A 13,142-nucleotide genomic window follows, 5' to 3' on the forward strand; every position below is an offset into this window, starting at 1 on the left:
TTGTGAAGATAATAACCCTCTTTTATTGATTTTTCCGAATCCTTTTTATAGTATGTTTAATGGCTTTTTACAGCCATGCTCAAAATATATGAAGAAACGAATCTGCTTATATTGATTTGATTTGCAAATCTTCGATCTTGTTTTCCATATACTGTTTGTTTCCTTTTTTGTGTGCAAATGAAGATTCGGGGTGGAGATTCGGCCTACGTGGAAGATTGGAGTTGCGGCGACTGACGCTTAGAAACCCTAGGGTGTTTCATCTGCTTTGGGCCATTGTAATTTGGGCTAGCTTTGTTTTAGTTTGGGCCTTGTGGCCCGTTTGTAATCGGACTCTATGGACTGTTTTCATTTATTTGTTTATTTGGTACGGGCCGGGTACAAATTGGGTATTACATTATAAATTTAAAAAGTTCAATTAATCAATTTGAGTTATCAAATTGAATTAATTAATTTACCACAAGATTCATAATAAAATATTAAATTAGCAAACTTAATAGCTTATTGAATTGATATCTTTAATTTTAATCCTTGAAAATTATTTCATATGATAAAATATGATTAATAGACTTTTTCATATAAAATTTAAATATTTTATTAAATCAATATTTTAATTAAGATCATTTTATTTAATAAATTATAATTAATGACTTACTTATATGAAATACTAAGAATTTTACTTAGATAATATGTTATTATAAAGAAATAATTTAGTAAATAATGTATTTTATAACAATGACGGTTTCTTTTATAAGTGAAAAGTTCTTATAGAGAATTAAAATAAAACATAAAAATTTGATTTTATTAAAAAGCGTATAAAAATCTAAAATAAATGTAAAAATATTTCATCCTTTCATGAGAAAAATAATACTATATGTTTTTTTTACGTAGTAATACATTTTAGTGATATTAAATCATGTGACATCCAAATTATAAATTGAAAGAAAAATTATGAAATCAACATAAAGGTTGAAATTAGGATTTAAAGAATATTAAATCTCCCAATTTAATAATGTATCTATTTTGAAAATTCTTTTAAATTTGAAGTTTAAACCATTTATTTTATTAAAAATAAAATTATTATAAACATAATAATAAAATTGTTATTATTATTTGCTAAGGAAGCATTTACTAGTAATAGAGATTAAAGGCAAAAATTGCTGATTTTTTTAATTTAATAAAAATACCAACGTTAATGTAATTTTTTTTTTTTAAAAGTAAAATTTATATAAAACAAGAAAATCCAGTAAAAGACAACAGAGCGTATAAAACTGTTGAACGTCCCATCCAAGTAATCTGACAGGTGGGACACCGAAACATCGGATAGATTTCTTCACATCCAAACCAAAACACACAGCAGATTCACAAACCTCCCCATTCACTACAAATTCAAGTTTGGGTTTTCTTTCTTTCTTTTTTGTATGCCTTTTTGATTGTTCAAAGAAAGGGTATGGTGCGCTCCAAAGCCTCTCTACTTGATCTTGATCATGATGATCATCATCAATTGATGGACGGTCCTGATGGGGATGTTAGTGCTGTTCCCCTATCTTCTTCTGACATCTCTTGCTCGATTTGCCTTGATTTGGTCTCTGATACTGGAGGTAGATCCAGGGCTAAGCTTCTATGTGGTCATCAATTCCATCTAGGTAATTTTCATTTTTTTTCTTAATTATGCTGTTTTTTTTTTTTAAATTGGGGTAAAATGATTTTGTAAGTTTTGTCGCTGCTTATTAACATCTCATCCGTTTTTTTTTTTGGTAAAAATCATTTATGCGAATTATTTCTGGGTTTTTTTATCAATGAAATTATGATGATAGAAGTCTAGTTGAATAATCTGTCAATTTGATATAATTGGTTGCCATTCAAAAAGATGTGTAGCTTTAAGGAAAGTGCCTTAAACAGATGAAGCAAACTTCATGCATTTACTGTTTCTGCTTGAACCATGATTTTATGTGTTCTTGTCATTGTTGGTTTGGGTTATTTCCTGCTTCTGGACCCATATTTGCAGATTGCATTGGTTCGGCCTTTAATATGAAGGGGGCGATGCAATGCCCGAATTGCCGAAAGGTAGAAAAAGGTCAGTGGTTGTATGCGAATGGATCCAACCGATCGCTTCCTGAGCTAACCATGGAGGACTGGAATCTTGATGATGATTATTATGAGCCAGTTTATTCTGAAATGGTAAAGCAAATTCCTATGTTTTCTATTTGTTGGTATTGTTGTTTATTAAGCATACATCAATCAGCTTCTGCAATTAGCTTGTTTCTTAACTTGATGTGATGTTATGTTTTCAAACTCTTGACATGCACCTAATGGCATGCCTCAAATCGTAGTCTCTCAGTTCGATATAAATTATGACTTGTCATGTGATATGTGTTATCTTTATGCTACTCTTCGGCTTTGCTCGGTACAAAGGACGGAAAGGATTGTGGATGTAAAATTTATTTATCTGAAGGTTAAAATTCATAATTAGTTTTCTACTTTGTAGCTTAACCATTAGCTTAACAAGTTTTCCATCCTATCTCATTTCCATCTTTCATACCAATCAGGGCCTTCATGTCTACTCACTAACATGCATAAATATAAGCTTCGGTGTTCACAGAAAGAAAAGTTTAAAAACTGTGATTCATTTATCTTCTTTCTGTTGTTTTCCGTTACAGAACTTGTTGTATAGGTGCCATATGTTTTTCTTCTTTGAATCCACTTTTTGTTAGCTATTGTAAGTGTTGGTTAATTCTTGCGTACAATGTGTTCTTCATTTGAGCTTTGTGATCACACTGTCTTAGTACCTTTTTTTATAGCAGCAATTTAGAGCACAGTGGTGTCCATATGGCGAATTCACAAGAATCGGTTCATCATCTGAGTAAGTGATATCTCTCTTTTTGTGGTGTCGGTTTCATTTTGACCATTTTTTCTTGTACTACAATTGCGGGACCGTTTTAAATCATTCTCTTGAATTGTTTGTTCAGTGCTGGACGAATATATTAACATAATTGCTCACAACAATTTAGCTGCATATTTGGAATATTTTTTTCTGATGTTGGTATGGGCATTTATTTCTTTAACTTTCGAGCTTTTTACCCCCAAAATAACATTGGCCTCCTCACTCTGAGAGTAGAGTTTCTAGTCAAGGATTTCTCTCTAATTAATTTGAGGAACTAGACTAACCAGGTTAAAGCGATTCCATCTTACCTTGAACTGGTTTAAGTTAAAGAAAATAGATTATTGGTTTTATTGCTACCCATTCTTTGGAAATTGTTATATTTTTAAAATCCCTGACTTTTAATTTAAGGGATTTACATCTACCTTTCTTTGAGAATCTTATTTGGATAAATTTTCCTCGGATAGATGAAGTCATTTAAAGGAATAGTAGGGTTAACAAACATTGGTTGCCAAATACAAGGTTTTAAAATTATAATAGAAGAATAATAAGTAGCTCTGAATGTTCTGCAGGTTTCGAACTTTCTTTTCAGTTTTTATATATCTTTTGAACTACCATTTTGATTCAGCTACTGCAGTTGTTTTCTATTAATGCCAATCTCTCATTTTCTCCTGTTCGCCTTGACAATACTGTAAAACAATAAGGAAAAGCAATTGTATAAGAATCTTGTTGTCTGTTTTCTGAAAATGCCGGGCAGTTCCTTTCATAAAACCTTTGCTGCTCTCTGACATGATTCTTTATATATATTTCAGGGAAGTTGAATCTCCATCGACTACATGTAAGTTTTTTATGATTACTGTTGATTTCTTCCTCCCTATTCTCTGGTGACTCAATGAGGCAACAACTATGCGACTCAAAAATGAAATCCTTCTCCATGTAGATCACGAAATACATGGACACCATGCTATATTTGCTGAACACGCTGCTGCTTCATCTGTGGCTCATTCATATGTTGCATATGTTGGACCACTTCCATCCACTACTCTAAGAAATAGTGATAGTGTTGATGATCCCAACTTTAATCGCCATTGGAACATCCTCTCTGGACACAATGAGATTTTCATCCCCCATGCTTTTCCCACCATTAGGATCCAATACCATAGTTGGGGCCGCCATTCTCCAAATTTCTCTATATCCAATAGCCATATTGGCAATACTGATCCGGCTTCTGTTCCAGCTGCAGCTCTGAGATCCTCTAATGGTGAACCTGATGCATCAACTGTACCCAGATTGTTTGGACATCCTTTTCCCTTTGAGCATGGGTAAGGTGCCATGCCTGCTAAAATGAGTTTGGTTATATACTTGTTATTTTCACTTATTATTGAAACATGGGTGATTCGCTTCTATTTATGTGAAAATAATCACATTTATTTGCTCTCCGTTCTACGTATGATAGCATATGGTTCATTTTATATGTCTTGATATTAGGCAAGTATGTCTTAAAAATCATAGAAGAATTCCTCTATTCAAAATACCCAACATGAGTGGAAAAACCTGCCTTATTTTGCTGTTATCACGAATGGTGTTGACCATTGGAAAACTAAATGGTTGTTTACTCTTCACAGCTCCAGTTCCAGAGGCGGGAGTTCGTTTGTCTCTTCAGTTTTTCATCATCATCCAGGCAGCGGTGCTCATACCCATGATAGAACCTGGCCATCTCTTGCCTATTATAGACAGCAACATCGTTTCAATCAACAGCGATTCAATCGACCTGGTGTGCCTGCTCTGGTAGTTCCTGGTATAAGAGGTGTGGCCCCAATGACCCCAGCAGTCCCACAACCTGATCAAACTGGGGGCTTCTATATCTACCCTCGATCAAGTTCATCTGGACAGAACCTACCGGAAGCAGAAAGCTCTTATCCAAATAATTATATTGCTTTGGAAAGAGAGCGTTTGTCTCATTTCCGAACCATGTCAAGAGTCACCGGTTGGGGGGCATATCGTCCTACATCTGGCTCTGGTTCTGGCAACCGATCTGGGAACGACCATAGATGAACCGGTCACATATTGGTTGCAAATGCCTATCAATTTGTTTGTCCATGTTTGTTTCAAACGATTTGCATCAGACTTTATGACTGGCATGAAAAAAGAAACTTCAAGAAGTGACAAACTTTGCCCATTTTGTAAATTATGGTAGATTTGGGGGTCAGCAGACCTCGAAATCGAGTAACCCATCATTGGATGGGCCGGTGGGAACTCCTTCCGGTTCCACCGCACCATCTATGTCATATGCCTCTAGTCATTACGTGATGTAGTGATCTATCTCTTATCTATGTTGTTTAAATTTCTCAATAGAATAGGTTCAGAATCAACTTAATATGTATTACTTTATTGTATCTGGTATGCTCCCAAATATAAGCCTACAGGTATTTTTAACCTCTCAATGTGTCTTCTACTGCTTGCATGGAGTTTCTCTGACATGCTGAGATACCATGCCAATGTTCATGCTATTAAAATATTATTACCACATAAGGAACGTGAATTGATTTACTAGTACAAATATTTTGAGAAAAAAAGTTGAAAATATGGACTTCAATGGGGCTTTTTCTTTCTTATATCAAAATCTATGGATCTTCTACAACAAATTTAAGCCAAAATTCAGGAGGAAACAGACAAAGCTGGGAAGTAAAAAGGCAAAAATAAGAGGCTAACTGGCACAAAAGCTTATCAGATCCTCACTCCAGATAAGCATCTTCCCCATGTAAAGAACATGGCTAATGTCAAGTGCCATGTCATTTAATCAGAAAATGGAAGTTGTATTGCACCTTCCACTTTGCTAAAGCACTAATCTTCTTCACCTTCTTCCATATCTTCCTCGTTATCTGCTTCATCATCTTCATCGCTATCCTCCATTTGGCCATCATTCTCACCGTCTTCCTTTTCATTACCCTCCTCATTGCCTGGCTTTTTCTTATTGCCACCATTGCCTGATAAATAACAAAATAGTTGTATAAATATGCTAGTTGGATAAAGGCACATTATAGAACAGGTCTCAGCAAAATAATCTAGCATGTAAATGATAAGGTTAAGAGACTTCTTTCTTTTTCGTGATAAATTCTTATTCTTCTCTTGTTTTCCCTGATTTTCTAGGAAAAGATAAAATTTACAAGGATAGATGAACATACCATATTCACTGAACATAACTTCACCAGCACATAATCCACCCTCAATTTTGGTGAGTTGGAGAGTCATTCTAGGTCCAATTTCTTGAAGCTTAACCGCGCTTTTTGTAGAGGCACGATTAACTCGACTAAGATCGCTAGTCAGAGTAACTGTTGCAGCTTCCTCATCAGCTTCGCTTTCTGATCCATAACCCGCTCTTCATATAATAGATCAAAGGAGTGAGGAGAACTAACCAAATCACAAAGAGTATACCATTCAAAAGGACAGTACAATAAATACGTATAGCTCATAACAATACTCACTTAGTGACGAAGTCGCTCACATCTTGAAGATTCCGAAGATCAGGCACTTGATGGTTCTGCACGAATTTTCGAATTCTACGCGAGACACCAACAGGCTGTAGTCTGATAGAATAATGTCGAAAATCAATAAGCTTCGTGTCTTTATTGTAGTTAAGCAACACAATCCTCTGGCAAGAAGAAAGTTTAACCTGAAACATTCATGTCCAAACAATGTTAAAGGGGGAAGAAGAAAAGAAATGAGGTCACTTTAGATACTATAATTTAACTGTCTAAGTGAACTCACAGTGTTGATATCAATATCCGGAAAGATGTTCTTGAACATCGTAGTCGTGAGCCTTAATTGTTCATCTGCTGCCGCAAAACCAGACAGAACAATCTGCCCAAAGATATATTCAGAATTACTACCATGAAGGTTGCATACAAGTTAAGGCATAAACTCAAAGAAAGCATGAGGTTTCAATCTCTCTTTAGTTTTAACACAAAAAAACACAACAGTATTTGGCTCATAAAAAGACGTCCATTTCTAAGTTATACAAGCAGTTAAGAATTACAATAACCTAACAAGTTCCACTGCTGAGACAGTGTGAGTAGAAGAAATTACCAAAGGAGGATTCTTGAAAAGATCCTGAGGGCAACGAGGGCGCAATTGAGATTGGGATATATCAACAGCCAATGAATATTCATCTATTTTAAATGTAAGAGTAGGGCCTTGAGGGGTCTTTGCAACCCTAAGGACAGGCGAAGTTTCGGTTTTAGATAAAATGAGGAAATGGGTTACACCCATTGGCCCTGCAACATTCAAAAAGTCTTTCAGATTGTTCCTTTTCTTCTCCTGCAACCATTAAACAACAACAAACAATAAATTTAATTAAAGGGACAACTTATTAAACAACAAAATTTCAATTTTTTTAAACAAAAAAGAGGTAAAGGAATTACCTTGAGTTTGAGAGCAGTATAAGGAAGCATCAATTTTCTCAAATCCATTTGAAGTTGCCTAAGAGGACCAGGAAGCTTCCCCCTCGAAAACACAAAACTCTTCGGGATTTTATTCCCTGTGATATGGTCTACATTCGGTTGCTGTTGCTGCTGCTTTTTGACAATTGGCTTAACAAAAACCTTCTTCTTTCTCTGTTTTTTTTTTAAATTCAAATACCAGAACATGATTAAACCAAACCAACAAAAAAAACAAAGAACCCCCAAAAAACCCTAACTGTGCAAAAATAGGCCTAAATTCAAAGCTGAGTAGACTAATTTTGGACTCGAAAAGAGTCGCACAATGCTAAAGTTAAAGAAACAGAGCTATTACTTACGTTATGGAAACGAGCCATGGCTCAGATGAGGGAGACGCCGCAACCTGTTCGAATGGAGTATTGAAAGAGAAGAAGGGTTTAAGGCTGGGTTTTTGGAGAAAGGGCAATTTTCACTCACAAAATTGGAATTATGCTCTTTATCGTTTATATGGCAAATAACTTGGTTTGGGTTTAACCAGTTTTAAAGCTTTCAGCCCATTTACTTTTTTAAGCCCCAAAATTTGTTTCTGACTTTTAGGTTAACATAGAATCGCTTACTTTTTATTTTGTACCATTAGTTTCTCCATTTATTTTTAAGAATTTAGTTTTTTTATTTTTTGTATTTCAAAATTTAAATTTAATAGTCAATACATTGAAGATTCTTTTATTAAATCCACTGGTTTAAAGCTTTGAAATAAAAAAAATACTAATTTGGTAGCCATGTAACAAAAATTAGCGGTATAATGAACCCAATTTTAATAGAAAAATTTTAATAGTGTTGATAATTAGACTTGTATTATGAAATTTGAAAAATAGAGGATTATATTCCAAATGTACAATGAATATAGGAACTTAGAGCATATTCGACCACGAGAATTTAATCATTCTACCTTTTGGATTTAACACTATTAAAATTCTTCAATAAAATTCAAGTCCTTAACAATGTTTTTTTTTAGGTTAATTTAGGTAAATATGCTGAAAAAAAATTAGAAAAGTAGACTGAATTCAAACATATTTATCGATCTACGATGTTTTTATTCTCTATCCTGAAAACACGTCCTACAGGGCATGTTTTCACTAACACATAAGTGAAGTGAAAACGCGCCCTGTAGGACATGTTTTCCTTTCAACGATAACTATTCTTACGATAACTTTTCCAACAGCTACAAGGGCTCCAACAACCATAAAAATTCCTATATAAACCCCTCTACACTTCGTTCTTTTCAACCAAATATTCAATACTCATTCTTCCTTCCTAAATTATCAATCCTCAAATTCCAATTTTCTATTATAAATCTTCAATTTTCAATTTTCAATTTTCAATTTCCGATCCTCAATTATTTTATTAATTTTATTCTTTTCAAATTTTTTCTTTTCGTTATAATTTTTAAATGGCAAATCAACTTAATCGTTTTGATGACAAGCATATCCCTGGCGTCCAATTACAAATGGTAAGAAAATTTATTAAATTATTTATTTTTTAATAGTTAATTATTATGTTGTTTAGATTATTAATTTTTTATGTTTATATAGTGCAACATGCGAGCAATAACTAGGGAAGGTGTCGAACAGGTTTAGGGGTAGTCAGATCGAGATGAGATGCTTGGAGGACAACTTCCAAACAATCGAGGCTTCTACAAGTGACGTTGAAAAGAAACAATTCGCACGCGCATTATCTTAAGGTTGATTGGAGGTCTGCTAATGCCAGATAAATCTTGCAATCGGGTACATTTAAGGTGACTACTACTACTAGTCGACTTGAAAGAATCGGGACGACTTAGTCGAGGATCAATGATGCTGGTGACATTGTACCGAGAAATGTATTAAGTGAGGATATTGAATAAAGCTAAAATTGATGATTGCATGCTCCTTCAATCATAGACATGGTATCGACTACCATTTTTACGCCCCCGATTGCAACTCCCTTATGAATTCCCACTTGTCATATGGTAAAATTCATTTGACAATATCATTACCGTTTTTATTTTTCATTGTTGTAATTTTGAAATATTATATTATTTGAATAGGTGGAATAACCCCGCGAGACACAATAGTATACCAATCGAGCTTGAGGATATCCGACTAACTTTAGATCAAGAAACTGAATAGGAGGTTAGTTTATGAATTTCAAAGTTATATAATATGTATTCTAGTACTTGAAATTAAATATTAGGCACGTGCTAAAAATTATAAATTCGTATTGCAGTTTGTATAGATGTTACATGCGGATCCAAGGATTCAAGAATGCATCTCAACCAAATTTTTGGCCAATCGTAGCTGTACAAACCCAATTTACCCGGGCCCGCATGCAAAAAAATAAAGGCCCAATTCTTTACAAACCCAATACCCAAATAGCTTAATAGACCCAACATTTAACCTTAGCCCGTACAATAACCCAAAATAGAAAATTGGGCTTATCCAAATCCAACTACGAAGCCCAATTGGTTTAAGGCATCAGAAACCCTAGCAGGGTTAGCGCCGTAAGCCCCAGCAGATGCCCCAAGCACCGCACGTCTCAGGGCCGACTTCTCCACGCACGCCGTTCACGCGCACGTCACTTGCAAAAAACAGACTCAATAGAGTCCGATTGAAATAAAATAGCAAAGTAATTAGCAGATTTTTCTTCATTTATTTTCGATTTTGGAGGCTATATAAAGCCTTTGTTTTTGTAAAAGAGGGGGGAAATACACAAGGAAATTAAAAGAAACACCTACGTTTTTAAGGTGAACCATTTTTTTATATAGGCTTTTATTCTTTTTATTTCATTTTTTTTAAAAAAAATACCAAAAGAAGGGTGAGGGGTTTACCTACGAAGCTTCGCCGATGAAGCCCAGCCGCGCTCGAATCGGAGGTCCGGCGGAGGGCCAAGGCTTGAGGCGAAGGTGGGTTGCGGCGGCCTGGGTTCAAAACCCTAGCAGAGGGGTTTTTTCAGTTTTTTTTATTTTATTTGATTTCAAATGATTTTTAAAAGAGAAAATTGTTTTAAATAACATGCAAAACGGCGTCGTTTCGTCCAGGCCCTGACCCGCGCGGTGACCCGACCCGAAGGGGAGGATCCGCGCGCTCTGACGTCATAGGGTCCATTTGCGCATTGAGTCCCTCCTGTTCGTGGCGCGTTGCAATTAAACCTGTTTGTTTTTTTAAAAAATAGGCCGCGTATTTGATCGACGTTTCGATTCAGGTCCTTCATCAAGCAGGCGTTTTGGAGGAGGATTAATTTCCCTTTTAGTCCCCCATAATTGTTCGCGTGTTCAAGTTTGCCCTCTCTTATTTATTTTCAAATCTACCCCATTTTTGTTGTTTTTAAGTTCAATTTAGTCCATTTTGCTTTTTAATTTTTATTCTTTTAAATATTTATCATTATTTCATATTGTTATATTATTTATTGTCATAGTTATTATCATTACCTCTATATATTCATACACGCACAGTTTTTACATAGTATATTTATAAATGTTTTTATATATGGTGCATACGCCTACTTTTATAAATGATATATATGCAATTTTTAATATATACGGTTTTAAGCCATTTCACATTTAATACACTTTTTTTATTTTTTTTTCTACTTCTTTACTTCTACATACATACGTATACCTTTTCATATTTTTAACATATTCTTTTTATTTTATAAATACATGTATTTTTTTACAAAACATATATATCTTTTATATTTTATTTTTGAAAACATTGGTTTTACTTTACTTTTGTAAATATATACATTTTCCCTTTTTATTTTATTTTGAATATATGTTTTGGTGCTTGTTGCATTGGATATATTTTATTCCTCCTATTTATACATATACTTGTATATGTGTTAGTATATGTGTATATATATTTGTAATTTTACTAGTTATATTGTATTTGTATATTTATATTTGTAAATATTTATTCGTATATGCTGTAAATTAAAGGATTTGTATCATATTGTATATTAACTTTTTAACATACCCTTTTGAAAATATAATTTGGTTTTAACCATTCATCAAAGTTATTTTCTTGATTTAAAGGTTTTTTTGGATAAAAGCATTTTTGGAAGTTTGGGATTTTCGAGGGAAATTGAGCCCTAACGTATTGGGTTCCGGTTTTCTTAGTCAATCCTAAATGACCAAGAATATTTCTTATTCAGGATGCATAAAAGTCATTTTTGGGAACTTAATTTGTTGTGGCCTAACGTATTGGGTGTGGCATGTTATTTTCTCGAAATGAAGATTTTCGATAAAATAAAAGTGATATTCAAGTTTGGGAATTATGAGGAATTGTACCCTAACGTATTGGGACTCGATTTCTGTACATGACTTGAACAGTTGGATATCCTTTTGCAAATTTCATCATTCAAGCTTATTTTAAAATCTTTTTAACTTTCGACATTAAGACATCAAATAATCAATTTGGTACCAATTTTGGGCGTTATGAGGGTGCTAATCCTTCCTCATGCGTAACTGACCCCGGACTTATGTTTTCAAAATTCGCAGACCAAAATAATTTTTAAGGTGGGCCGGTCACACCTTAATAAAGGATCGGTGGCGACTCCAGTTTTTGTTTTTAAAGTCGACAACTAAATTTTTGTTTTCAAAAAACGGTTTCGACAGCTTGGCGACTCCGCTGGGGACGTAGAGAGTCGAGCCATAAACTGATTATATTTGTCTTTGTGTCGAACATCAAAAGTTTAAAAATCATGATTTCCCTTCATATTTTCTTTTACCATGGTATGTTGGAAATTTTGCATTTGCATTTGCATTTTTGCATTTTACCCTTAAGTGGGAGCGAGAAACTAGTCCTTCGTGAGGTTTTCACCTCCGTGCAGGGTAGTGGATCGCTTCCGGGATACATCCGTACCTATGTCTTCGTGAGATTTTCATCTCCGTGCAGCCATAGGGAAATGTGTCCCCCTGAACCGAACTCGATCCACATGAGTCTATAATGGGTGAGGATCGAGGAATCTGCTGGTTTGGGTACCCTTACTCTAGAAACTAAACCCCATATAGTGAGCTTTAGGAACTTAACCTAGGTAGAGCTATCCCAAAACCCTAGGGGATTCCTGTTTAGGTGTTTCTTGCTATTTTATGTTTGTTTATATCTTTATATGTGATACTGACTTGGGTTTCTTTTGTGTTATTTGTATGACATCATGATAGCATAACATTTCATCCTAAAAGGGTTGCTAGACAGAAAGCTTATCATGGAAAAAGGGTTTCTTGATAAGGTGGAAGATAATGCGGCTGTCCAAACTTGGTCTGAGATAACACAGCATGAGAAAGGTGATAGTTTGGCCGAAGGATACGTGTCAGAGCTGTGGGACTTCACTCGCGTTAGTGTGACTCAGAATAACCTACAGGAACTAAAGGAAATTTGGGATCAGTGGAATGATGAGATTAAACAGCTCTTCTGCTCTAGCTATGGAGACTTAGCTTACTTGCTTGACGTAAAGGTGGATAAGCGCTTGTTCCGTGCCTTAGCCCAATTTTGGAATTCGGCTTATTGTTGTTTTACCTTTGGAAGTGTTGATTTAGTGCCTACAGTAGAGGAATACACGGCATTGCTTCGTTGTTCAAAAATTCAAGTGGACAAAGCCTATTCAAGAGCTGCTAATGTTCCAACTTTTCTGAAGAAGTTGGTGAATATAACTGGGATGAGTGAGCAATGGGTTACAGTACGAATCAAACAGAAGGGATATAGCAAATGTATTCCGTGGAAGAACTTGAAAGATTTAATTTTAGCTCACCCAGATACGAGAAAGAAAGTTGATGTCTTTGCCTTGAGTACTAC

General features: G+C 34.7%; 2 protein-coding genes across 8 annotated transcripts; one reads left to right on the top strand and one right to left on the bottom strand.

The window, feature by feature from the left end:
- The first annotated feature begins 1,265 nt into the window (after window positions 1–1,265).
- On the top strand, window positions 1,266–5,322 carry LOC105791441 (E3 ubiquitin-protein ligase RFI2). Of its 7 annotated transcripts, XM_012619506.2 has the most exons (7): window positions 1,287–1,643; window positions 2,006–2,178; window positions 2,799–2,860; window positions 3,691–3,716; window positions 3,819–4,040; window positions 4,116–4,200; window positions 4,504–5,322. In XM_012619506.2, exons 1-7 carry the CDS (start codon window positions 1,448–1,450, stop codon window positions 4,931–4,933), a joined length of 1,194 nt encoding a protein of 397 aa, XP_012474960.1. In that variant the 5' UTR covers window positions 1,287–1,447; the 3' UTR covers window positions 4,934–5,322. The 7 variants fall into 7 exon arrangements, with proteins under 7 accessions (XP_012474959.1, XP_012474960.1, XP_012474958.1 ...); XM_012619505.2 differs by having other exon boundaries at window positions 1,266–1,643; window positions 2,802–2,860; window positions 3,819–4,200; XM_012619504.2 differs by having other exon boundaries at window positions 1,288–1,643; window positions 3,819–4,200.
- A 142-nt stretch (window positions 5,323–5,464) lies between these two features.
- LOC105791442 (peter Pan-like protein) lies at window positions 5,465–7,809 on the bottom strand. Its single transcript, XM_012619507.2, has 7 exons — window positions 7,674–7,809; window positions 7,300–7,491; window positions 6,965–7,195; window positions 6,647–6,739; window positions 6,364–6,551; window positions 6,064–6,257; window positions 5,465–5,865 (listed from the first exon to the last, which is right to left on the bottom strand). The coding sequence occupies exons 1-7, from the start codon at window positions 7,689–7,691 to the stop codon at window positions 5,723–5,725; spliced, it is 1,059 nt and encodes a 352-aa protein (XP_012474961.1). The 5' UTR covers window positions 7,692–7,809; the 3' UTR covers window positions 5,465–5,722.
- Window positions 7,810–13,142: the final 5,333 nt, after the last annotated feature.

This window comes from Gossypium raimondii, chromosome 8, assembly GCF_025698545.1.
Source record: "Gossypium raimondii isolate GPD5lz chromosome 8, ASM2569854v1, whole genome shotgun sequence".
NCBI classification, from domain to species: domain Eukaryota; kingdom Viridiplantae; phylum Streptophyta; class Magnoliopsida; order Malvales; family Malvaceae; genus Gossypium; species Gossypium raimondii.